The 27,362-nt window shown below is 46.7% G+C and overlaps 1 protein-coding gene across 1 annotated transcript; it reads right to left on the bottom strand.

The window, feature by feature from the left end:
- Positions 1 to 6,264: 6,264 nt before the first annotated feature.
- CAV3 (caveolin 3) lies at positions 6,265 to 20,619 on the bottom strand. Its single transcript, XM_053599346.1, has 2 exons — positions 20,416 to 20,619; positions 6,265 to 7,014 (listed from the first exon to the last, which is right to left on the bottom strand). The coding sequence occupies exons 1-2, from the start codon at positions 20,527 to 20,529 to the stop codon at positions 6,673 to 6,675; spliced, it is 456 nt and encodes a 151-aa protein (XP_053455321.1). The 5' UTR covers positions 20,530 to 20,619; the 3' UTR covers positions 6,265 to 6,672.
- Positions 20,620 to 27,362: the final 6,743 nt, after the last annotated feature.

The following is a 27,362-nucleotide window of genomic DNA, read 5'->3' on the forward strand; positions in this document are numbered from 1 at the left end:
CGGATTGGAAAGACTTAAATACAACTATTGGCAGATGGCATTGTTTTGTATATAGAAAATTCTAAGGAGTTCACACATACACACTTAGACATGCACACCCTCTTATTAGAAGTAATAAGTAAGTTCAGCAAGGTTCTAGGACATAGAAGATCCATGTACAAAAATCAGTTGTATTTCTTTATCTTAGCAATGAATAATCTGAGAATGAAATTAAGAAACAATTCCATTTATAATAGCATCAGAAAGACCAGAATAGGAATAAATTTAACAAAAGAAGTGCAAGACGCAAGTGAAAATTATGACATATTATTGAAAGAAATTAAAGAAGACTTAAATACATGGAAAGACATCCTGTGTTCATGGGTTAGAGATTTAATATTGCTAAGATGGCAATACAATCCTAATTGATGCATGGATTCAGTGCCATCCTTATTAAAATTCTGGCTGTCTTTGCAGAAGTTGATGAGCTGACCCTAAAATTTATAAGGAAATGCAAGGGATCCAGAATAGCCAGATAAAACTTTAAAAAGAACAAAGTTTATGGATTCATACTTCCTGATTTCAAAACTTATTACAAAGCTACAATATTCAAAACAGCATGGCTTAAAGACAGCAGTGGAATAGGATTAAGACTACTGATGTGAACACTTAGATTCATGGTCAGTTGATTTTTTGGCATGGCACAAAGATGATTCAGTAGGGGAAAGAATAGTCTTTTCAACTAATGGTGCCAGGACAATTGGATTTGCACATGCAAAAGAATGAAGTTAAAGCCTTATACCATATGCAAAAATTAGCTCAAATGCATCAAAGGCATTTAGATGTAAGAGCAAAAACTAAAATTCTTAGAAGAAACATAGTCATAAGTCTTTGTAACCTTAAGGTAGGGAGTGATTTCTTAGATGACATCACAGACACAACCAAAGGAAAAATACATAAATTCGACTTAATCAAAATCTAAAGCTATAGTGACTCAAAAGCTACTATCAGGAAAATGGAAAGGCAACCCACTGAAGGAGAAAAGAAGTTTGTAAATTATGTATCTAAAAAGAGATTTGTATTCAGGATATATAAATAACTCTTATGACAATAAAAAGAAAAATAAACCAATTAAAAATGGGCTAAAGATTTAAATAGACATGTTTTTGAAGAAGGTATACAAATGGCAAGTTAGCACATGAAAAGATGCTTAACATTATAATTCACTAGGAAATGCAAATTACAATCACAATGAAATTCCACTTTATTCCCAGTAGGATGGCTACAATAAAAAAAGGTAGGCAGTAACAAGTGTTGATGGGAATTGCTGGTGGGAAGTAAATGGTACAGCCTTTTGGAAAACAGTTTGACAGTTCCTCAAAATGTTCAATATGGATTGCCATATGACCCAGAAATGCCACTCCTGAGTATTTACCCAAGATCATGACAATATACACATACACAAAAACACGTACATGATGGTCATAGCACTATTACTTATAATAGCCCCAAAGTGGAAACAACCCAAATGTCTATCAACTGATGAATGGAAAACAAAATGTGTTACAACCATAACATGCAACATCGTTCAGCTATAACAACATGAGGAACTAACATGTGTTACAACGTGGATGAACCTTGAAGACATCATGCTAAGCTAAGGGAGCCGGATGGAAAAGGCCACATGTGGTCCGATTCCATTTATATGAAATGTCCAGAATAGACACATCTTTAGGGACAGAATGTAGTTAGTATTTACCAGGATCTGGGAGCTGTTGGAAATGAGTTATGACTACTGACAACATGGGGTTTCTTTTTTGAATGATGAAAATGTTCTGGATTTAGTGGTGATGGTGCACGCTTTTGAGAATACAAAGAAACTCTGAATTGTACACTTTAAAAAAGTTCAGTGGGTGAATTCTGAGAAAGCCAGCTTGACGGATGAATTCCTTGGACTCTCTTACCGCCCAGGGCTGTTGTTTGTTTCTGACTCACCACGTCAGAGGGATTCTATGGTTTTCTTACTTCGCTTTCCCACAAGAGACAGTATTTCCATTTTGGACAAAAGTAACAGCAGGGGTGCTATCCCCGTCTTGCTTTAGTGAAGGCACCAATGATAATCTAGGAGCTGGAGACGCCAAGGTTTTATCTAGGTTTTATTTAGCATAGCGATTCACCACGGGGCTTGAAGGTTTTTCCTGGTAAACAGCCTTGAGGGTAGGACAGAACTGTCTAAGAAATACCTTTAGTCATTAAATCTAGGACACTGTTGATCAGAGGTTTTTTTGTCAGGGACTGGCCACTCTGGGGCACCTTTTAAATTTCCGGACACATTTTTGGACTTTCTGAGATATAGCAAGAGCATTTCTCAAAATCCACAGGTCCACTAGCTGTCTTTAGAACATGCTTTCTTCCTTCTCATGCATGTGCATGAGTGCACGGGTACACACGCACACACACAGGCGCACAGGTGCACACACACAGGCACACGCGTGCACACAGGTGGACTTGCGCGTGCACGAATGAGCTAGCGTGGTCTGGATGTTCTGGGAGAAAGAGATGTGCACTGAATTTAGTACAAGGTCTTCAGTGTTAACAATGTTAACAAAGAAGACAATGTCACATCTTTGGATTCAGATACTCTACATCAGTGATTTTCAACCAGTGTGCCACAGCAGTCCACACTGGTGTGCTGTAAGAGGTTCTTAGGTGTGCTATGAAAAATTGTAAAGATAATTAATTAAATTATTTTTGAAATAAGTTCAAATCACAATAAGTGCATATTCTTTTTTTTTAGGGGATCGACATCATTTAAGTGTGCCATGGAAACTTAACCATAGATTTAAGAGTGACATCAGATAGAAAGTTTGTAAAACACTGCTTTACACAGCCTTGGTGGGACGTGCACTTACCGTGTCAACACCAGCCAGTCCTTGCTCTCTGGGAAGCTACGAGGATGCTGGTTTGGGATCTTTGTGCTCATGTACTGGACCACCAGGGCCCTCTGGGTACAAATGCAGGGGTGATGGGCTCTACTCACCAACCAGAGATGCCCAGGTCTCTGCTGTTCTCAGAGAAGTTGCCATCCTAGCAACTTCTAAGGGAAGCCAACAGAGGCCAGTAGGGACGGAGGGACAGAACTCATGTTAGGTTTTCTGGCCAGGGACATAGCCTTCCTGGGAACGCTGCAGTTGTGAGGCCCTTGAGCCATCCAAACTAACTGGGCCACATCTATCATTCTTTTCATGTGAAAGCTTGGGCTGGTACTTTGGGTCTTATTATGGCCCAGGAGTCTGTGTTTTATGGCAAATGACATTTGATTTCAACGGCACCTCTGGATATCTATGCCCCTTACCTCTCCATCTCTGTCCTGGTAGTATCTTCACTTTAGACTTTTTCAAAAAAAAATTTCAGGTTAATTTGAGGGTACAAAGAATTAGATTACAACGTTTGCGTTTGTTGGGTGTAGTCCCTGTGGTAGTTGTGTTCTGCCCCCAGATGGTGCGCCACCTACCCTCACATTGTGACCATTAAGTGGGCGCACACCACTTCGAGTGTCCCCAGTGCAAACTTGTAAGAAGGCGTGCAGGGCTCAAAACACTACCCAGAGCTCTGTGGCTTCTGGCCTCCTCCCCCAGACCCCGCAGCTGAGGTTGCTACCACCTTGCCCGACAGCGCCATACACATACACATGGCTGGAGGTGCCAATAAGTTAGCGCAGGCAGGCGGTTCTTCTGGAATATTTCATTGTTCTGATCACCAAACGTGACTGTAGACTCAGAGCCTTATTTCTTTAGGCTCCCTCCCCCCAAAGTTGCCACATACTTTTGTCTCCTTTAGGAATGAGTCTGTGTGTTGCCACGTCAGGAAAGAGGATGGTGCAGGCTGTTACGAAGAGCCTGGTTTTAACGGGCTTTACCTGGTTTGTATTCAATGGCAACAAAACACCGCTTAACACAAAATGTGATCCCCTTGATTTTGTTCTACAGCGGTGACTCTCTGTGATGCCCTCTATGTACTGTGCCACTTGGTGAATGATGTGGCCAACCACGAGCTGTTTCTTCGTGGGCTGCTTGATACAAGGTGCACTTAATAAACACGTCTTTCCATGCATTGCTTTGCCCTCACTCTCCCTTCCAGGAACAGGGACCGTACCTGGTGGTTTTCAGAGCTCCCTTGCCCTGCCGGGCTTCAGAGTTATTTGCTTGATTATGAAGGCACGTGAACTATGATGGGGGCAAGAAAGGGACCTGGTCCCATCCTCTGTATTCACAGCTGCATTCATTTTTCAGAGCTCTGTGGGAAGATGCATTAAAATTCCCGGGATTTCATATAATGTGCTTAAACCCACTATATACTGTGCTCTAATTCTGTAGATAATAGGTTTCCAGACTGTTACCTTGAAGGAAAGGGTATTTGGGGGCCACTCCCAAGATCACAAATGAATTCTGTTAAAATAGATTCCTGGGCCCCACTATTGAGTCAGACTTGGGAGCTGGAGCCCAGAACCTGCCTTGTAACTGGGCGTCCCTGGTGACCTGTATGGGCTGAATGGGAGGCAGTGGAGCTCCGTCCTCCTGCCCTGGGCCCATTCTCATGACTCCGCAATGTGCTTTCCTGTGTGCTGCTTCTCAAGGGGATTCCCAGAGGGAGCAGAACTCCTCGGCTATCTTGCATCTCAAATATGTGTCCTATCTCCAGTTCTATGAACCTCATGGGTAACTGAGCACCTGCCAGGGTCTGCCCTTAGGGAAAAAGCATGAGCTTGGAAAGTCAGAGTTGTAGTTAACATCCAGTTCCAGCAAATAGGCAGAGCATGAAAATCTCTGCAGAACCCGAGATTCCAAGCCTGAAATGGATGTCCTAAAGATTTAAAGAGATGTTTGAGAAGGGAAGCCTTTGCAGAGGAGGTAAGTAACACTGGCCTTAATCCTTCTCAGCAGGAGGAGCCTGGGCCCCCCGAGTCCACTTGAGAATGGAGACAGAGCCTCTGGGATAGAAGGGCAGTGGGCTAAAGCCGTAGCACTGACATGGTGCTGGGTGCCTTTTGGCGAGTCTGCTGAACTCTCTGGGCTGAAACTTTCTCATCTGTAAAAACAGTGATGAAAGAAGTTTTTAGGGGTAAAATGTACTGACACCTGCAATGTATTTGGAAATGAATAAAGAAAGACGAGATTGGTGGAGAGAGGGATGGATAGGTCAGTGGAGATGTGAAAAAGCAGAGTGGGGAAATGTTCATTGTAGAACCCAGATGGTAAGCATATATTAACTGGTGTTCACTGCAAACCTTTTCAACTGTTCTGTGTTTGAAATTTACATAAGATATTAGAAAAAGACAAAATGAGTAAGATTTCAGAGCTGGAATGGTCATTAGAGGCCATTTTATGGATGACCATAAATTATGGCAGAGGACGCAAACCAGGGCTGCCCGTGTCCTGGCCCCCTGTCCATGTGTGGTCCAGTCATCACTCTGCCCTGCAAGGCTGGAAGCCCAGTGATACTTGATGCTTCTGAACACCCCAAAAGTGCTGTGCACTCTTAATTATATGAGACTTAAATGGATGTTGCATGAAAAAAAAAAAAAAGAGAGAGAGAGAGAGAGAAAAGGTAAAATAGGATTGGAAGTATTGGTCTAAATAGGGTTTCCAGGTTTCTCTGCTGCAGGACTTGGCCAAGCCTTTAATGTGCCATTATCTATTGAGAAACCTTTCCCAACACAAGAGTCCTGGGTTGTTTTGTACACGTGTGTGCACGCGTGTGTATGTGTGTGTGTTTGGAGGAGGTAGGAGGTGGCACACGCCTTTTCTAGTGCTTTTTATTTCCATAGCCAGTCCACACATGCACACATTAGAGCTCATGTCCTCATCACATCTCTTAAGGCTGAAGGTGTACACGTGCCAAGTGGCAGGGCCAGGCATGCTGGGGCCTTGATGTCAGGGAGGTTTGAACCCAGGCCCTGCCCTCTGTGGTACCCAGGGAGGGTCCCTGCCCCTGCCCCTGCCAGCCCAATGGCAGTTTTCCTCTGTTGGGGCCCATTGCCCTCAGGGGCAGCAGAAGTCAGTGGGATGTAATCGCCCAAGGAACATGGGGGAACAGATACCCCAAACAAGTTAAATGCCCAGGACAGACAAACTCTGTTCCGGTCCTTGTATTTGACGAAGTGAAGAGGCACCCAGCTTTTCCTGTTTCTGGTTCTCAGGACAGTGAAATGTGTTTTTGGAGCTGGTCAGGATGCATACCAACCTTTCCAACACACACACACACAAAAACACAACATTCTCCAGTGCAGCCGAAACCCTTTATTGGAGCCACCTCCCTAATGCCAATAGTCACTGGCCGCTCTCCTGGGTGCGTGTGGACGGGTCGACCCCGGGTGGGGACTGCGTGCCGGTTTATGTCGTTACAGTACAAGTGGACGCAAAGATTTGCAATAGCTGCCTCTTAGCCGTGACCTTCGCTCACACCCGCTCACGGGGGCCTCATGGTGGGACCGGGGCAGAGAGAAGGGCCACTGTGCTCATGCGGCTGGGCTGTCTGTTCTTTCTGGCTTTTCATGTCGTCTGCTCTCATCTTTGGGGGAAACTAGGCAGTTCCTAAAGAGAAAGAGCTCTCCGGTGGCCCCATGAGCAGTAGCAGGAGGTCAGAGCGGCCTGACGCCCCTGCCCTGCGGCCCCCTTGCCCCCCCACCCCGCCTTAGACTTCTTTTCGCAGCATGACCTTGATGCTGCTGCACATCTGGCCCAGGGCGGCAAAGAGCGGGTTGCAGAAGGTGCGGATGCAGAGCGAGTAGATGTGGCTGATGCATTGGATCTCGATCAGGTAGCTCTTGATGCAGGGCACCACCGCCCAGATGTGGCAGAAAGAGATACAGGCGAACAGGAAGCCCCAGAGCAGGGCCAGCGGGACGCCCAGCAGCGTGGACAGCAGGCGGTAACACCAGTACTTGGACACGGTGAAGGTGGTGTAGCTCACCTTCCACACCCCGTCGAAGCTGTAGGTGCCCACGGGCTCCGCGATCACGTCTTCGAAATCCACCTGCAGGGGCGGGATGGGGAATCCTCAACTCACAGCATCTACCCACTTCCAAGAATCTCCTGGAGGGCTTGCTACAGCCTGGAGGCTGGACCGGGCTCCTGGGACTCTGACCCCGCAGGTGTGGGGGTGGGGGGATGAGGCTGTGCGTTTCTAACAGGCTGCCCAGCAACACCGCTGCTTCCCGGGTGGCACTGACCAGCATAATAGTGAGCCTGTCCCACCCTCATCTTACAGATGGACAAACAGGCCCAGGAAGATGAGCGATTTGCTTAAAGCCAGCAGTAAGTTAGAGGCAGCACTAGAGCCACGGCTCTTAAGTGCTCTTTTTCTGATCCTCGGGGTGCTGGACAATTATATCCATCTTGTGGAGACTTACTGGGCACCTGTGGGTACGACAGTGGACAGCACAGGCTCTACCCTCACGGGGTGGATGGCAGGTGCTCCTGCTACACTGAAAGTGTCAGTGAAGGTGAGAACGAGGGCTGTGTGCACCCCTGTACCCCAGAAAGTAGAGACCTGGGATTACAGAAACTTCCTTGGAGAAGAGACATCTAGCTCAGCTGATACCTGAAAGCAGCCAGTGGAGGGTTGGGTTGTGGGCCAGGAAAGCCACCAGGGCAGAAGCAGTGACTGCCAAGAACTGGTGGGAGGGATGGCATGGTCTGAGGGACACACAGGTGCTTCTGGAAGGCTGAGTGTGCACCCGGAGTGCCCAGGGTGAGGCTGGAAAGGGGAGGCTGACCAGCTCCAGTGCCATTTGCCCTCAGACACTCTTGCACGGAGCGGCTCAGTGAGAGCTGGGTTTTGAGCAGCTTGTTCTGGCTGTTGCAGGTGGGGTGGTGGCCGGGCTGGAAGTGAGGACAGTGTGGGACCAGCGGGGAGCCGTTGTGGATGGCGCCTGGTCCACGGTGATGGTGGTGAGATGGAGAGAGGTGCACAGGTCGGGCAGCTCGTGTGGCACGTGGTAAAGTGAGGTCCGTGTAGTCCCTGGGATGAAGTTCCCCGGCCAGCAAGGCTGCCTGGTGTCTTGAGTGTGGCCAAGCAGCCCCACAGAACCTCCTGGAGGAAGCCAGATCTTACCCTAGTCCTGCAGGGACCTCAGCCCTTCCTCTCCCGCTTCCCACCCGAGTCACTCCTACCTCCTTTGCTGCCTGGTGACTCTGGTTCACACATCCCACCGATCAGGTGACTGAAGCCCCATTCGGGGAGTGGGAATAATCCGTGGCCCCGTCCCTTACCTAACCTTCCCTGAGTCCCTGCCGTGCAGTTAGCATTGCCATAGCTGCCTGCTCACAGGCAGTGTCCCCTCGCGTCACTGAGTCTGAGCTCTGTCTGTGAAATGGAAGCAATGACCATCCTCCAGGGAGTCTGTGGGAATGAAAGGAAGGAAGGCCAGAAAGTCCACCGGACAACCGAAAAGCACTGAGCAGACGTCCAGGCTCCAGGACGGGTCTCCCCGGGATCATTACCAGGAGGGCCTAACCCCTTCTTTCTAGCAGTGCTCCTGGGCCATTTAAATGAAAGGTGATTGAATGAGAAAGCACAGCCTAGTCGGACCAACAGGAGGGGCATGTGGGGGCCCCAGGGACCAGAACCCAAACGTCGCTCTCCCAGGCCTTTTCCCACTTCAGTTGTGGGGAGGAGTTCCCTTCCTCGATGTGTGTAGTTATTACTAAAATTACTTCTCATTACGAAAAACATAGCCACATCACAGAAAATTAATAGAAAAAAAGAAAGCAGATGAGGTCCAAGCTTGCATTTTTCTAACATTCAAGATCACACTTTGGTGGGTTGCTTTCCCTTTGGAGGTTTCAGTGAGCCCCGGACCTGGGTGGGGCCAATTGAGGTGTCCTGACCTCTGTGGTCTGCCCACCCCCATCAGGGCCGATGTCCAGCCTATGCCTCCTGGCTCACAGCCTGGCTTCTAGAGACACTCTGTGGCCTCAGGAGCTTTTGCCGGCACAGGGCAGTGTTTGGGCAGAGGGTGGCCTCTCTGCCTTTGTCCCAGCAGGCCCTCTCCCTTCTTCCCTCTCCTGCTCAGGGCCTCCCCTGCCTCTCCTGCAGCTGTTCCTTAGGACCAGGTCTTCCCACTCAAGGTCACCCAGTCTGACCTCCTCACCTGCAGGTGAGTGGTGACCCTGACTGGGACCCTCACAGGGTCCAGGCTGAATCCAGGCGTCCTGACTCGGATCCAGTGCTCCCCCTGCTGCCCCAGCTGGGTCAGACCCTGCAATGGACGCTGGCTGTGCTGTGGCTATCCCCTCCCAGGTCTGGCCCTTGTCAGCCAGAGACTTGCCCCAGGGGAGGGTCATGGTCACCCAGCCAGCTCTGAGAGCCAGCGACTTCTCCAGCTCTGTGGCAGCCCCACTGCTTTGTCCATTTATCCTAAATATTCCTTCATTCTTTGACTATTTGTGCTTATCCTCTCCGAGGCCACAGAGGGGAGGACAGCCTTGGCTCTGAAGTCACACCACTGAGGTTTGAGTCCATGACTCCTTATTGGCAGGCTGAACTTGACCAAGTCATGTACCTTTTCTGTGCCTCGTTTTCCTAGCTTTGTCTCCTTAATTTACTTAAACCTCCTAGGTTGTCTAAGAATTAAATAAATTAAGATGTAAATACTCAAAACAGCATCTGGCACATAGTACCTGGCTAATAATTGCTAGCTGTCATTGGTAACTTTTACGGAGTGCTTTCTTTAACAGAAGCTAGAGTCCCAAGATGGGTTTGCATACAAGGGCAGTTGCTGACCAGAGGGGCGACTTCCACAAATCTTTGGGAAGCCCTCTGAGCTTCATTTACTCATGTGTAAAATGGGGCTGCTGTGAGGAACAGGGCCAATTTTTCTTGCATTTATCCATCTAGCCATCCATAGCCCACCACCCAGCCACCTACCCACACATTCATCTACCCGGAAGTCACCTACCCAGCTGCCCTCCTGCCGTCCATCACCATCCAAACAAATCTTCACTGAGCGCTCACGTTGTGCGAGGCGCACCAGCTCTTGGGCAGTGCTTAGCCCAATACCTGGCATGTGGTAGGGCGATTATTTGTTTATATGCTCTGAAATTCCTATGAAAACATATCTCAGAAATTCTGTGGGCACCCCAGCTCATCCCCCAGCCCACCTAGTTATAAATATGTGCACATGGGTCTCAGTCTACGCTGATGAGATAAATGGAGTTCTCCTTCCCCTCAATTTCGCTTATTGTAATAGTCCCAGCCTCAATACTTTCTCTATTATGTTTTTTAATTGTTATTATTATTATTACTTTTCTGCAGAAGCCATTGGTGCTGATTGAATTATTTCTGGAATATTCTTCAGGTGCTGTGTGTGGGGTGACTTCTCTGTTTTCTGTGCGTTGGAAAACCTGCTATCAGAAGGCTGGGTAAGGCTGGGTGGAGGCAGCTGTCCCCCTAACTCGGATTTGAGCATTAAGAGAGTGTGCTGGTTTGGGGAGATATTTATAAAAGCCAACTCAGGAGCCTCTAGGCAGCGTCTCTAGGCAGCTGTGCAGCACATCAGAAGTGCACAATGACTTCATTTCTTAATTTGTTTCTAGAAGTGGGGGAGACATGACTCTTTCTTGCAGGGTGATGGGCTGGGGGCCGTTCCCACCGGCTGAGCCTCAGGGTGCTGTGTGCTGCTGGAGAAAGGGGCTGGAGGGCGGAGAGGAGGGAACGATGACAGTGGCTCATTTGGTAGTGCCCATTTTCTGGCGTATTTATTTTTGGAACAGTAAGAGAGCCAGTTGATTAATCGGAACCAGCCAGCACAGCCCCCGCAGTGTCTGAGACGGCGACAGCAGAGCCAGCCATTGCCTGAGGATGCAGGGAGGCCAGTGGCCACCCCCTGTCAGAAATACCTCCCTAAGTCCTCCATGACTCAGTCCTTGGACATCCAGACCCTGGACAGTTCAGATAGGATGTCTGTGGGTGGGGAAATAGCTCTAGCAGCGGGTAGGCAAACAGTTCCAGTCTCAAATTGGCCACTGAATTACTGTGTGACTTGGGGCTTGGGGCTTTCCTTCTCCAGGCTTTGGATTGTTTTTCCTCAACTCTACACAGAGAGGATTGGGAAGGATCCCTACTGACATGGAGTTAGCTTTGGAGTCAGAGGACCAGAGCGAGTGGCTTGGCTTTGCTGGGCCCCAGTTTACTAAGTGTTGCCTTGCTACCTAAAGGGCAGTCCATAGTCAGCAAACCGCCATCCCTAACCCAATGAGGAAATTATAGAAATTGACAGTGAGCACTTAGAGACATTCGTAGCAATTCGATGCAGTTGTTTTTTGACTATTGAATCTAATAATAAAAATTGAAGCCTTGATTTGCATGCCTGTTTTTCATTTCATTCCTCTAGTGATTCATTTTTATTGTGTTTTACAACAGTATTGGTGTACAACAGATTGGCAGAATAGTAATACAACTGGCCTTTTACTGAGATAGTTTGAAAAGCATTAGCCCATAAAATAAGAAACCAAAATGAAGTGACAGCTGCAAAAATAGTTTAAAAATGACAATATTTGGAAATATTGGAAATATTGGAATATTTCCAATAATGGAAATATTGGAATATTTCCAATAATGGAAATATTGGAATATTTCCAATAATGGAAATATTTGGGAGTATACCTAACAAAGGACATGAAAGATCTCTACAAAGAGAATGATGAAACTTTAAGAAAAGAAATAGCTGAAGATGTTAACAAATGGGAAAACATACCGTGCTCATGGCTGGGAAGAATCAACATTGTTAAAATGTCCACACTGCCCAAAGCAATATATAATTTTAATGCAATTCCTATTAAAGTTCCATTGTCATATTTTAAAGATCTTGAAAAAATAATACTTCATTTTATATGGAATCAGAAAAAACCTCGAATAGCCAAAACATTACTCAGCAATAAAAACACAGCAGGAGGAATCACGCTACCAGACCTGAGACTGTACTATAAATCCATAGTGATCAAAACAGCATGGTACTGGCACAAAAGCAGAGAAGTAGATGTCTGGAACAGAATAGAGAACCAAGAGATGAATCCAGCTACTTACCATTATCTGATCTTTGACAAGCCAATTAAAAACATTCAGTGGGGAAAAGATTCCCTATTTAACAAATGGTGCTGGGTGAACTGGCTGGCAACCCATAGAAGGTTGAAACTGGACCCACACCTTTCACCATTAACTAATATAGACTTTCACTGGATAAAAGATTTAAACTTAAGACATGAAACTATAAAAATACTTGAAGAAAGTGCAGGGAAAACTCTTGAAGGAATCGGCCTGGGTGAATATTTTATGAGGAGGACTCCCCAGGCAATTGAAGCAGTATCAAAAATACTGGGACCTGATTAAACTAAAAAGCTTCTGCACAGCCAAGAACATAGTAAGAAAGCAAGCAGACAGCCCTCAGAATGGGAGAAAATATTTGCAGGTTATACCTCCAATAAAGGTCTAATAACCAGAATCCACAGAGAATTCAAACGTATTAACAAGAAAAGAACACGTGTCCCCATCTCAGGGTGGGCAAGGGACTTGAAGAGAAACTTCTCTAAAGAAGACAGACACACAATCTACAAACACATGAAAAAAAGCTCATCATCCTTAATCATCAGAGAAATGCAAATCAAAACTACTCTGAGATATCACCTAACCCCAGTAAGAGTAGCCTACATAATAAAATCCCCAAACCAGAAATGTTGGCGTGGATGTGGAGGAAAGGGCACACTTCTACACTGCTGGTGGGAATGCACACTAATACGTCCCTTCTGGAAGGATGTTTGGAGAATACTTAGAGATCTAAAAATAGACCTGCCATTCTATCCTATAATTCCTTTACTAGGTGTATACCCAGAAGACCAAAAATCACAATATAACAAAGATATCTGTACCAGAATTTTTATTGCAGCCCAATTCATAATTGCTAAGTCATAGAAGAAGCCAAGTGCCCATCGATCTACGAATGGACTAGCAAATTGTGGTACATGTATACCATGGAATATTATGCAGCCTTAAAGAAAGATGGAGACTTTACCTCTTTCATGTTTACATGGATGGAGCTGGAACATATTCTTCCTAGCAAAGTATCTCAGGAATGAAAGAAAAAGTATCCAATGTACTCAGCCCTACTATGAAGCTAATTTATAGCTTTCACATGAAGGCTATAACCCAACTATAGCACAAGACTATGGGGAAAGGGCCAAGGAAGGGTAAGGGTAAGGGATGGGGGAGGCCAGGGTGGAGGGAGGGTAATAGGTGGGGCCACACCTATGGTGCATCTTAGAATGGGTACAGGCGAAACTTACTAAAGGCAGAATACAAATGTCTACATACAATAACTAAGAAAATGCCATGAAGGCTACATTGAACAGTTTGATGAGAATATTTCAGATTGTCTATGAAACCAGCACATTGTACCCCTTGATTGCACTGATGTACACAGCTATGATTTAACAATAAAAAATAAATTAAATAAATTAAAATTGTGTCTTAAGAATTTAAAAAAAATGGCAATGCTTTGCTACTTTTATTTTTAATAACTGGTATTATTCTATAATAATAATGGAATTCTATACAATCAAGGATTTGTATTAGGTCCTTGTGGGTGTCAGTTTTGGGCCATGTATCTTGTATCTGTTATTTGATATGGCATGTAAGGGACTGCCAGAGCAAAGCTCGAGTTGGCCTGACATCAGATGGTGCATCTGAATCCCCTGACATCAGACGGTGCATCTGAATCCCCTGACATCAGACAGTGCATCTGAATCCCCTGACATCAGAGGGTGCGTCTGAATTCCCTGACATCAGACGGTGCATCTGAATCCCCTGACATCAGACGGTGCGTCTGAATCCCCTGACATCAGACGGTGCATCTGAATCCCCTCTACAGTCTCCTTCCAGAGGGTCATCACAGGGACCAGGTTCCCCAGCAGCAGCTGAAGCACAGAACACAGCACAGGCTGGTTCTGATGAGGGGAGGACATGGCCAGGCAACAGGGGCTTGGGGTCAAGAGAATTCTAAAGAGGGGATCTAGGACACCTGATCTAGAACATAAAGGGATTTGAGGTCATGTAAAGAAGCTGGGGAGATGGGCAGCGCCTGTGGCTCAAAGGAGTAGGGCACCAGCCCCATACGCTGGAGGTGGTGGGTTCAAACCCAGCCCTGGCCAAAAACTGCAAAAAAAAAAAATAAAAAGAAAAAAGAAGCTGGGTAGAGACCAAGATAACAGAGAACTACAAGAAAGGGAGAGCATCCTGCCAGAGGAACGCCCTCAGAATCTGTGAGCCCTGGACTTTGCCTGCCTGCTCACTCAGCCTCTGCCCTCAGGAAGGTTGTGCATTTTGAAATGGGTAGAAATGAGTGGTAGAAATAACCTGGGTGGAGGGCTAGGCTTGGCTGTACACCAGCTTTCAGCAGATGGTTAGCTAGTCTCCTCTCAGCATCTATGCCCTTGGGTGGTCTCAGCCCATTTTGGGTCTGGGCTTTCCTCGGATTCACTTTCTCCATGACAGTGTGGCAGCAAGAATGCTATGCCAGTCCCAGAATTAAGCTTTGCAAGACCTGGCAGCTTCTGTTTTGGAGGCCCCTGACCCCACCATGTTAGAAGTCCACTTTTATACTCCGCTCTTGAGACCAGTGAAGTTAGACATCCTCACTGCTGTACCTGCTCTAGAGACTGGTGGAGAGGCCATGTGAATGGGGAGGTCTGAAATTACATGCATAGAGTCCTAACCACCTCAGCATCCCTGCTGAGCCTTGCCTTCCATCTATCTCCACCAATACTCCAGGCATATGAGTGAGCCATCTTGGATGTTCCACCTCGGTAGAGCCCCAGCTGACTGCCTCTGAGTGCAGCTGCATAAAAGGCCTCCAGTGAGGGACCTGTAGAATCGCCCAGCTGAGCCTTGTCAACCCACAGAACTATGAAAGATCATAAAATAGTTGTTGCTTTCAGCCAGCGGTTCTCAACCTGTGGGTTGCGACCCCTTTGGGGGTCAAATGACCCTTTCACAGGGGTTGCCTAAGACCATCCTGCATAGCAGATAATTTACATTATGATTCATAACAGTAGCAAAATTACAAGTATGAAATAGCAACGAAAATAATTTTATGGTTGGAGGGTCACCACAACATGAGGAACTGTATTAAAGGGTTGCGGCATTAGGAAGGTTGAGAACCACTGCTTTAAGCCATTAAGTTTTGGGATGATTTTTTACATAGAAATTTGTAATGACACAGTAATCTTTGGGGAAGATAAGTGACAACTCTGAACTCCAGGTTTGTTTTCTATATGTCAGAATCTGACATGTTTGAATGTGGGATTTTCATGCTCAAACATCACCAGCTCAGCAAGATAAGAACTTCTGCTGGTATGAACCGGGAATCTGCATTTTAACAAGCTCTCCGAGAAAGTGGACCACATTTTGAGAAACTCTAAGAACTTGATAACCCAGAAGTCTCCATAACACCAAGTCATGATACCCTACCATGAATTAGTCTGATGTGGTCCTTCTTAGAGGTCATTGACAGAAGGAAAGACATTTCCAAAAGGGAGGAATTGACAATGAGGAATGACTGGGGGGTTGGAGGACCCTCCATGATCCAGCCTTAACCTTCCTTTTTGCCTTTTCTCCCACAAATTCCCTTTTGGATGTTCTGTACTAATCCCATCTGACAGGTCATTCTTCTGCAGAAAAAGAAGAAAAGAGGTTTCATCTGTTGTGCCAAGTCTAACTAACTGATGGGGTGTGGCTTCCTGAAAGAGTGTGGTGATCCATTGGTAATGTCTGCATGAACAGGAGAAGGGTAGTGGTAGCATCTGCTCCTTACATTTGCAACTCTATCCCACATTCTTCCCAGTGTTGTGAAAAAAAAAAATCCATAACTTTTTTATTCTGTTTCTTCCTCTTGGAAAGCTTTGTCCCTCCATCTCACATTATAAGTTTTTCTCATTTTTATTATGCACCTTCCCATAAAGCTGGATCCTGATTTTCCTCCATAAAAGTAACTTCTTCCTCCCCTGACTTCCCAAGACACTTCACCTGCCATTAATTTGCGACTGTATTCTGCACATTTTCATTACTCTGGTCTTGTCTGTTAGGTTGGATTCATTTTCAAGGGGAAAGGAACCATAATCAGTTTCATTTTGTGCAACTAGGTGTCCCACATGGGCCCAAATTAGGAGCAGGCCTTGGCAGAACTGGTCCCCTGGGTGTTCACTGGCCTGAGCTGATCAGCAAGAGGGTATTTGTTTTTCTGAAAGAGGCACGTGTTTTATGGACAAGGTGGGTGCAGACGGAGCTAGCATATTAGAGGTATGCTGGGGAAGCTGGGATGCCATCTGTCTGCCTGCCCCAACTTGGAGCACCTGAGGAGATAGGAGCTGAAGTCCAAAGCAGAGGACCTGTGTGACACTCGGGCACAACCATTACTGCTTCAGGGCCTGGGAACCTGAGTGTGAGCTGGGAGAAAGGACGAGGGCTGTCAGTGAGTCAGCCCCTGAGACCTCTCAGAAACAACTTGGGAGGACTTTTGGGTGGGGCTGGGTCCTGAGGCAGGCATGGGGCTGGACTTGAGCCTTCCCAACTTGGTTCTGAAGAGAGAAGTGTTGTCAGGTTCTGCTGGCCAGTGGAGAGCCCCGAGACCTTTGGCAGCCCCAGCCTGGTGGGACTTGCACACAGTGGGTCTGTCCTTCTCATTACCGTGTCCTCTGGGACAGCACAGTGCATGGCACACTGTAGGTGCTCTGTCATGATTAGTGGCATTGATGTTGGACAGGAGGGTGAGTGACAAAGGAAACGGGGTGTGCCTTCCTCCTCAGCTCTAAGCTCCATGACCTTCCACACTGCCCTTGGAGCACAAGGCTGGGGTGCACAGGGGTCTTGCTCTGCCTTTGCTCTTGTTTTCTAGCCTAAGTTGAAGGGCAGCACCCAAAGGGGGTGCCTCCCCTCTGCGGGGGTCAGAGCCCTACCCACAATGGGCCTGTCTCCTGCTCTTCATGCTCCTTGGCTTTATGTGTGAAACCCGAGCAGATGGTGGCAAAGGGGACAAGGTCTCCCTCTTTTCCACTCAACCTCTATCTATACCAAAGATTCAGGCTCAGAGAGGGAAAGGGATTTTTTCCAGAGTCACACAGAAAGCTAGGGTCAGGACTGTGACCAGAACTCAAGGCTCTGTGGCAGGGTCCCACCTCAGTGTTCTTTCCATGTCACTCATTTTAGCTGTGGAAGGAGCTCCCTGACTCCCTGCCCTGGGAGCCCGTCCCGACAGGGGCTGCATGGGCCCCGCCAGGGCCTATGAGTCTTCCCGTTGGCCTCCGTCTTGCTTCTCTGTGTCTCTCTGTCTCCCTCACTCCCTCTGCCTTCCTGTCCCTCTTTCTCGTCTTTTCCCCGGTTGATGATGAACTCCAGGTGATGTGGGGGCTGCCCTGTTCAGACAGGCCGCCCGTGTCCCTCCCTTTCTTCCTGCCCTTCATTCCTTAACCGACTGTGACACAAATCTGGCATCTACTTGAGTTGGACTGTGGTATTTATCTGACTGTTTTATGATCCTTGTTCTATAGCTCTAAACTTTTCCATTTCTCAATTACTAAAGACAAGAGAAAGAAAAAATCAACTTCCCCAACTAGAGAATGTCCAAAAAAGCCAAGTAACAATCTGCTCTGGTGAGAATTATTTGCGGTCCTCTTGTTTGGCTGCGGAGGCAGTTTTTCTGGGGCTCAGGGCCTCTGGGAGAGCTTGCCTCACCCTGTTGCCCTGTCCCACCCTGCCATGTTGTCACATGTAGGCCCGGGGCCTGGAGTCGCTCCCTCCTGGCCCAGCAGCACCTGAAAGCCCCTTCTATGCTCCTCAGCTGTTCTGGGTGTCCTTTAGAAGCCATATTCTCCCATGGGGTCCCCTTCCCCAGCCCACTGCAGCCCACCAGGGCCCACCAGATGGTCCCCTGAGCATGGCTCTGGCTCCTGGCTTAGTTCTCTTGTCCGACAGACTTCAAGCTCCTCAAGGCCTCTCTTCAGCTCACATTTGTTACGCTCTTGCTCAGGACTGTGTTAGACACTTTCAAACCCCTCATCTCATTTACTCTCTACCCTGTATTTCTATGGTATGTCTCTGCTCTGAGATTCATTTTCCTGGTGGAGGTAAATGATATTATCCCCATTTCACAGGTAGAAACTGAGGCTCAGAAAGCCGAGGTGCCTTGTCCAGTGTTATCAATTTTAGGAAAAAGGGCATGGATTTCAAATCAGGTCTGTTAAAGTCAAGTCTGGGATTATTCCTATTGAATCTCGCTGTAGAAGCCACGACTGGTTATATCTTACATTTGTTTAGTGCTTTATTGCTTGTGGAACTTGTTCCCAATTTCCCCATGGCTGTGTTCACACTGAGCTATGATACACACATGTCCTAGCTCAATCGCTAGTGATTTATAGACATACCATATACAGCACAGTGTGAGGTGTTATGGAAGAACGCCCTGAGTAAGGAAGGACACGGAGGAGGGAACCCCTGAGTGCTTGGGGGAGTCAGGGAAGGCTTTCTGAAGGAGGAGCCATTTGAGCTGGGCCCTGAAGGCTGAAAGGGGCATTGGCCGTGCGGAGGAGAGGAAGAGGGCATTCCTAGCAAAAGCACAGGGGTGTGTATTGGTGGGAGCAAATCAGGCACAAGAAGCAGGTTAGGACCAGGCTGCGTTAGCTTAGGGAAGCCACCTGGAGAGATTAGGCTTTATGCAGCGAGACAGGTGTCCCATTGAAGGATGGCAAGCCAGGATAGGACAAGCCCTTAGCCACACCATCTAATATAGGGCTTTGAGCCTTCGGCACTTAAAAGGTGGCTAATGCAACTAAAGAATTATAAAGTGTGTTCAACTTTAGTTAAAAGATAGACTGGTACTTGATTCCATTTTTGGAAAACTTTGGAGAATGTTTGGAACAACTTGAGCATGTGAATTGATTTTCACCTGGACGTTTTATGCATTCTACATACAGTACAGAGCAAGTATTTCTGATGGAAATTTACAGCTCAAACATAGATGTACTGTAAGTATAAGATACACCTTGGATTTTAGAAGATGAAGAAAAACTATACAATAGCTCATTACTCTTTTTATATCAATATATTGAAATGATACTATTTTAGATACATATAGTTAAATGAAAACAACCATGAAAATTAATTTACCTGTTTGCTTTTACTTCTTTAAATGTGGCTATTAGAAAACTTAAAATTCCAAGGGGTAACCATATCGCTACTGGACTGTATCCAGCACACTCAGCCGGACCCAGGAGGCCCCAGCACCTGCCCCCTTAATAGCTCTGGCAGTAACTCTGATGGTGACTGAGACCCTGCTTTGAGGAGTTCTGCTTTTATTTTATTTATTTATTTTTATTATTATAATTTTTTTAGAGTCAGAGTCTCACTTTATCACCCTCGGTAGAGTGCCGTGGCGTCACAGCTCCCAGCAACCTCCAACTCCTAGGTTTAGGCAATTCTCTTGCCTCAGCCTCCCGAGTAGCTGGGACTACAGGCGCCTGCCATGATGTTGGGCTATTTTTTGTTGCAGTTTGGCCGGGGCCCGGTTTGAACCCGTCACTCTCAGTATATGGGGCTGGTGCCCTACCCACCGAGCCACAGGCACCACCCCGGAGTTCCACTTTTAAAAGATCCCTCTGGGTACCAGATGGAGGTTGGATTAAAGATGTGGGCCTGGAGGAAGCCGGGCTGCTAATGTCACCAGGCACAAAAAGAGGCCCAACCTCAGGGGCCATGGGGAGACTCTCTGGAGGCTGGACAACTCTTAGCATTCTCTTTTCAGGAACCTAGGTGCCCTCTGAATGGCCTTCGTCCTGTCCGGGCTATTGGACCTGGAGTGAGCAGGACCTGAGGGAAGGACTGGGGTACGTCCCCCAGCCGTGGGGGACAGAGGCTGGGCAGTGGGAGAGTGCAGGGAGTGGGGGCACCTCCAGGGGCTGCCAGCCCTGCTGGAAGCTGCCCTCTGGGGATTAACCCCACACTTACTGAGGAGACCACAGAAATGGCTCCTGGCACGGAATAGAGCCCAACTGGGCCACCCGTTCCTGTTCCTTCGCCGATGAGGGCCAGGCGTGGGTGGCGAGAGCCCCAGAGCAGTAAGGAGGGGTTTTCTTTGTGACTTGCCTTCCCTGCCCCGACCAACTCTTGAACCATGTGTATGTGGCTAATTTTCTGCTCTTGATTATGCTAATGGTCCTCTGGGAGTTTATAAACCTTTTTTTCTCTAAAGGGGAGATTTGGAGAAGACAGAGCAAAACAAGGTCTCTTTGTAGGGAACCCATTGTGCCTGCAGCAGAAATCCTCCCCTGCTGAGCACCGAGGGGGCCAAAACTGACCCCCTCAGAGTTGCTGGGACAGGCCCGCAGAACCTACCTTGACTATGTCTTCGTTAATGTTCTTGGGGTCTCGGTTCACCAGATCAATCTCCTTGAAGTGAATGTCCTTGACGATCTGGGCCTCGAGGTCTGTGCGCTCTTCAGCCATCATCTCAGAGCTGGGGCAGGAGGAGAGCTGAGCAGTGTGGCCAGCGGGGGCTGAAAGTACTGGGGGCAGAGAGACCAGTTCGGTGTCCCGAGACTTGTGTCCCTGCAGGCTAAATAGGCCCCACCCAGTATGCCGGCTGACAGCTGTCCCACATAACTTCAGCCTGCCTCTGGCTAAAGCCTACTGTGGCAGGCCTCCAAGCTAAAATTAAGACTGGAGCTCTTCTGGAAGGCTGAGCACTCCTTAAAGGGGGCCGCTGCGGGGTGCTGGGCTTCAGGAGAGGAAGCAGAGGGCCTGGCGGCACCTGCGTGCTACCAAGGTGGCCAGGCTATTGCCATGGGGCCCCTGGAATTTGTCCCACGGTGGTCAGACTTTGGGCTCCTCTGTAGAGCAGCTGTCCAAGGAAGGCTATGAGGTTGGCCCTAGCTCTGGCGGGCCATGTGGTCTTGGACACACTTCACCTCTCTGGGTTACTATGCCCCCATCTGTAAAATGGGTACGTGATGATAATGGCTGGGACTCTTCCTACCTTTGTGGAGAGGAGATGAGCTTGCGTGTGGGGGGATGGCTTCAGGAGCTGGAAATGCTGTCTGTCTAGCAGGGGCTCTCGTACGACTGTTAGCTCCTGGCCCTGCGCTTTGATGATCTTGAGCAGGTCTGAGGTTTCCCCGTTTCTGGGGCTTTCCCCTGAGATGTGGGGTGGGGCTGGGGATGAGACCCCATATAGGGTAGCTCCTCTTCTGCCTTCTTGATGCCTGGGTGAAGGGGCGGGGGGGAAGTCCATGGTTACGTGCCCTTTACCCTGCCCTAATGACAGCTCCTGGGATCTTACCAGGCTGCAGACACCCCGCATGCACTAACGGGGTAAACCTCTCTTACACGTCTGCTCAGTTTTTCTGTGCCCTCATCCATTCATCTGTCACCTGGGCACCAGCAGTGTGGAAAATGAAGATTCTACGTCCCCGCAGGCCAGGGTCTGGGCATCCATTTATCTGTCCTTCATTCAGAATTTGCCAATGGCTGGGGGTAAACAGACCAGGAAGGCTCTGGCTCTGCTTTGAGGACCCCTCAGTCTAGGGGGACATCAATTAAAAAATAATAAATGATTATAAATACAGTGTGGCAAGTGCTACAAATCAGAAATATTCTACAAAGAGCTTGCCTCAGAAGTCCATAGGTGGCAATGGCTTCCTCTGAGGGCCTTGGGGAAGGTTTCCTACAGGAGGGAGCTCTTGAGTTAAGTATTGAAGGACAAGCAGGGGCTTGACCCCCTAGGACACTCCAGGTTGCGGGATGGTAGACTTGGGGAGTAGTACAGGGTGGAAGGTTGGGGTGTCTGGGGTTGAGGGTGATGCGGGAAGGAGACGTGGCTCAGTTTGGGCTTGAGTGTGAACTACCCCAAACAGCATGCTAAAGAGTATGGGTTTTATCAAGGTGCCAGAAAGCCCTTGAAGGCTCCAGAGCATGAGAGGATCATTATCAGATATGTGTGGGATTTCTGATGAGTCTGTGGTTATTTCGTCTTTGTTGTTTCTGATTGATGATATTAGAGATTTTACTCTTTTTTTCCTGATTAGGTTGGCCAGAGGTTTATCTATTTTATTGACCTTTTCAAAAAACCAGCTGTTTGATTTATTGATCTGTTGTATTATTCTTTTGTTTTCAATTTCATTTAATTCTGCTCTAATTTTGGTTATTTCTTTTCTACTACTGGGTTTGGGGTTGGAATGTTCTTCCTTTTCCAGTTGCGTGAGATGTCCCATTAAGTTGTTAACTTCCTCTCTTTCCGTTCTCTTGAGGAAGGCTTGCAGTGCTATAAATTTCCCTCTTAGAACTGCCTTTGCGGTGTCCCAGAGGTTCTGATAGTTTGTGTCTTCATTGTCGTTTTGTTCCAAAAGATTGGCGATTTCTTTCTTAATCTCATCTCTGACCCAGCTATCATTCAGCATAAGGTTATTTAACTTCCATGTTTTTGTATGGGTATGCAGATTCCTGTTGTTACTCAATTCAAGTTTTATTCCATGATGGTCTGAGAAGATGCATGGAATAATTTCTATTCCTTTAAATTTACTGAGGTTAGACTTGTGACCTAAAATGTGGTCAATTTTGGAGTAAGTTCCGTGGGCTGATGAGAAGTATGTGTATTCAGTTTTGTTGGGATGAAATGTTCTGTAGATGTCTGCTAAATCTAAATATTGGATGGTTAGGTTTAAATCTAAGATTTCTTTGCTCAGCTTCTTGCTGGAGGATCGATCCAACACTGCCAAGGGAGTGTTGAAATCTCCGACGATTATGGAGCTGGAGGAAATCAAGTTGCTCATGTCTGTTAGAGTTTCTCTTATAAATTGAGGTGCATTCTGGTTGGGTGCATAGATATTAATAATTGAGATCTCATCATATTGAGTATTACCCTTAACAAATATGAAGTGACCATTCTTGTCCTTCCTTGCTTTTGATGGTTTAAAGCCTACTGTATCTGCAAATAAAATTGCAACACCTGCTTTTTTCTGATTACCATTTGCCTGAAATATGGATGACCATCCTTTCACCCTGAGTCTGTATTTGTCTTTTAAGTTGAGATGTGACTCTTGCATGCAACAAATATCTGGCTTGAGTTTTTGTATCCAGTCAGCTAACTTATGCCTCTTTAGAGGACAGTTTAAGCCATTCACATTGATGGAGAGTATTGATAAGTCTGGTGGAATTTTGGGTATCGAGTTTTTCAAAGGTCCAGTGGACATTTTTAATCCTTTCGCCAGTGTGGAAGTTGGAGTTTGATCCGAAGTTTCTGAGTGAGTTTACTTTTGTGGTATAGGATTGGGTTGGTCATTGTGGAGGATAGGTCTGAGAATATCCTGAAGAGCTAGGATCCCATCGCAGGCTGGGCAAGGGATTTGAAGAGAAACTTCTCTGAAGAAGACAGGCGCACGGCCTTCAGACATATCAAAAAATGCTCATCATCTTTAATCATCAGAGAAATGCAAATCAAAACTACTTTGAGATATCATCTAACTCCAGTGAGACTAGCCTATATCACAAAATCTCAAGACCAGAGATGTTGGCGTGGATGCGGAGAAAAGGGAACACTTCTGCACTGCTGGTGGGAATGCAAATTAATACATTCCTTTTGGAAAGATATATGGAGAACACTCAGAGATCTAAAAATAGATCTGCCATTCAATCCTGTAATTCCTCTGCTGGGCATATACCCAGAAGACCAAAAATCACAACATAACAAAGATATTTGTACCAGAATGTTTATTGCAGCCCAATTCATAATAGCTAAGTCATGGAAAAAGCCCAAGTGCCCATCGATCCACGAATGGATTAATAAATTGTGGTATATGTACACCATGGAATATTATGCAGCCTTAAAGAAAGATGGAGACTTTACCTCTTTCATGTTTACATGGATGGAGCTGGAACATATTCTTCTTAGTAAAGTATCCCAAGAATGGAAGAAAAAGTACCCAATGTACTCAGCCCTACTATGAGACTAATTTGGGACTCTCACATGAAAGCTATAACCCAGCTACAACTTAACAATAGGGGGAAGTGGGAAAGGGGGGGGTGGGTAGAGGGAGGGGGATCGGTGGGATCACACCTGTGGTGCATCTTACAGGGGTATTTGCGAAACTTGGTAAATGTAGAATGTAAATGTTTTGGCACAGTAACTGAGATAATGCCGGAAAGGCTATGTTAACCACTGTGATAAAAATGTGTCAAATGGTTTATGAAGTGAGTGTATGATGCCCCATGATCATATCAATGTATACAGTTATGATTTAATAAAAAAAAGAACAAAACAAAACAAAACAAAAAAAAGTAAATTATCTAGAGATGATTTAAAGTAAAAAAAAAAAAAAAAGATATGTGTGGGAGGAGGCTCCCTGGTGGGGAGCAGGGTCAAATTCGAGATAGGAAGGCTAATCAGAAAGCTGATGGTAATAAAGCCTCTTTGTAGTGGTGCTAATAATACGGATGCAAAAATAATGTGTTTTGAACAAGGTAGAGACTTTTTTCCCCTCTCTCACTTTACTCAACTAGGTTCTTTAGAAGTGCTCTAGTGGTTCTGTGACATCCTCAGGCATCCAGACCCCCATCCTTCCATTCTGCTGGTCTCAAAGCCACCTCACAGGCACAAGATGGCTGCTGCTCCTCCGGTCATCACATCTGAGTGTGGACAAGAAGAAAGAGGAAGGGGCAGAGGCAGGGGCGGGAAAAGGTATCTGTGAGCTGAGTCAGCTTTGTTACAAAGCTTTCCCAGAAGTCCCGCCGACAACTTCTGTTTGTAGCTCATTAGTTATCCCTGTTGGCAAAGGAGGATCGAATTGTAGGTTTTTAATCTAAGCACATTGTCAGCCCCCACAATGTTATTAGAGATAAATGATAGACAGCTAGAAAACTCTGTTGCTAAGTTTCTTAGGAGTTGTTGCTGTGTGTATTTTTTTCCCATTGCCCTGTCTGGGTCTCCAGATCTCCCTAGTCCTAGGTACATATATCTTATCCTATAAGGTGATTAAATGGTCAAAGAAAGAACGTTGCTGCTTCTTTTCATGTGGGAATACAGCAGGGATCTGAGCCTGAAACTGGCAAGACCAAATGTGTCTGGAGAAAAGGTGTCACAGTAGTACTGTGACAAGGGATGCCGCCTGGAAGAGACTCCTGCTAAACCGGAAGTAAGAGTAAGATAATAATAATGACGACAGAAGGTCATGATTCCCAAAGATTCCACATCTATGCTCTTACAGTGGACTTGAAACTCCTTCTGCCAAGAAGTAGAATCCAGATTCCTTCCCCTGCCAGATTCCCGGCCTTCTCCTCTGAAGCTTCCTGCCGTTGGAACTCAGCCACCATCTTGTGAGGAAGCCCACACTAGCCAGGTGGAGAGACCACCTGTGGAGGAACTGAGCCCCCAGCCGTCAGCACACATCACCATCAGGACTGAGAGCAAATAATGCTTCAGGTAACCCCAGCCCCCAGTCTCAGTCACCACCAATCTCCACACTTTCCAGCTGAAGCTCCAGACACCATGGAACAGAGACCAGGTGCTCTCTGAGCCCTGTCGGAATGCCCATGAACACCATAATTTTCCTTTTTATATCACTGAATTTTCAGGTAGCTTGTTTCACAATTGTGGTTACTCGAACGATGAGTGATAATTGAACACAACAGTAACTACCACCAGTTGAGATTTGCTGTGTGCCTGGTTCCATGCTGCGGCACCCTGGGAGTGCAAATTGGCTTATTTGTCACACAAAAGGGTCACTGCTGCCTCTGGCTGGTGATCAGTGCTGAGTGCCGCTGGAGTGGGACAACCAATACACATTCTGAATTTCAGAGGAAGAACGTGTACTTTGTTGAGCCGGAAGGATGATTGGAATCAGAGAAGCAGAGAGGAAAGGCCAGACGATGCCAGAGGCAGAGAAAGCATCTCTCACTTCCTTAATAACAGTCCTATTTCCAAGACAATGCGAGGGAAAGAGCACTCAAGCGAGGGCCATTAGTCTTTTCTCTCTCGGCCCAGTCACTAAGGGGATTTGTGACCTCTCAGCGCCTCCATGTTCTCACTGGTCAGGTGTGGGTGGTAAGGCCTGCAGAGTCCCTCACGTGTGAGTCTGTGCCCCAAGCCAAGGCCCAGGGAACCTGGGGCAAAAATGTTAGGAAGAAAACTTATCAAGTCAACCTTGGGGTGATGCATCTAATAAGAGAACACAATTAAGGAGAGTGATTTTCCAAGCCCATTTTGTGTCTGTGATTTTATGGAGGACTTTGTGTTCTTATTTTAAGGGCATTTTGTTGTTGTTTTTGTTGTTTGCCTTGGGAGGGAAAAGACAGAGGAAAACATTTTGAAAATGAGATATGCAGGTAGACATAGATTCGTGAAATGGGAAAGGTGGAGGTGATGGGAAAGGGGAAGATTATATAGGCTGACTCTGATGGAGTCCCGGCACTTAGTGAGCGGTCAGATCAGGGCTGCCATTAACCAGCCAGCTTCATCCTTCATGCTAATGTTTCACAGCGGGCAGATCTACAAAAATCAGCAAGGAAGGAGACTCTGTTTGTTGAGGAGTTTGATATCTACGCTGAGGGCTTCTATTTTCTGCATGACTTGGCTTTTGGGGTCTGCATTTTAGAAGACAAATTACAGTATGCTAGAGCTGGAAGAGACCCAGCTTTCCCATTTTACAGGTAAAGAAATTGGGGGTCCAAAATTCTTGGTTCATAGAAGGGCGAGCCCATGAGCAGGGAATTCCTTTCCAAACTTAAGTTTACTCACTTATGTAATGATAGCAGCACCATCTTTTCCTTCCATCAGTGATTTTAAGATTTCTAGAATGGGTTCCCTTGCAAAAGACGATGTGAGCTCAGGATGCTAGAGTGGTGGAGGTGACTGTTCTGTGCACTGGTTAGATTATACTTGGAGCCTCCTTCAGGCTCTGTGTTTTAAGAGGGGTCTAGTTAAATTAGATCTTATCTAAGGAGAGTGAGTATGATGATGCGGGAACTTGAAACATGTCTTGTAAGAAACAGGAGAATCTGGGTTGGAGAAGAGAAGACTGAGGGGGAGGGGCAGAAGAACTTTACTCAAGTCTCTGAAGGTTTAAAGGATGAGGTTTACTCTGGGTGGTCCCAAGGGCTAGTCAGTAAGTGGCAGACTTTGGTTTGGCCCTGGAGCTCTGCTGCCCTCCTCGATAATGATAGCTGGTAGGATTACTGTTAAGGGTACCAGAAAGAAATGCATTGCAGTTTTCCAGAGATGTCATAATATGCTTCAGAAAGGGGCAGGTGTCTTGGGGCCAGAAGCGTTAAAGGTAGAGAAGTGAAAGGGAGCC

The sequence above is a fragment of the Nycticebus coucang genome, chromosome 8 (assembly GCF_027406575.1).
Source record: "Nycticebus coucang isolate mNycCou1 chromosome 8, mNycCou1.pri, whole genome shotgun sequence".
In the NCBI taxonomy this organism is placed as follows: domain Eukaryota; kingdom Metazoa; phylum Chordata; class Mammalia; order Primates; family Lorisidae; genus Nycticebus; species Nycticebus coucang.

What these genes read in the sequence shown, in the direction of transcription:
- CAV3 (XM_053599346.1), bottom strand. Translation starts at nt 20,529, where the DNA reads ATGATGGCTGAAGAGCGCACAGACCTCGAGGCCCAGATCGTCAAGGAC. An exon ending in TTAACGAAGACATAGTCAAG is followed by an intron (nt 7,015 to 20,415) that starts GTAGGTTCTGCG and finishes CCGCCCCTGCAG; the next exon opens with GTGGATTTCGAAGACGTGAT.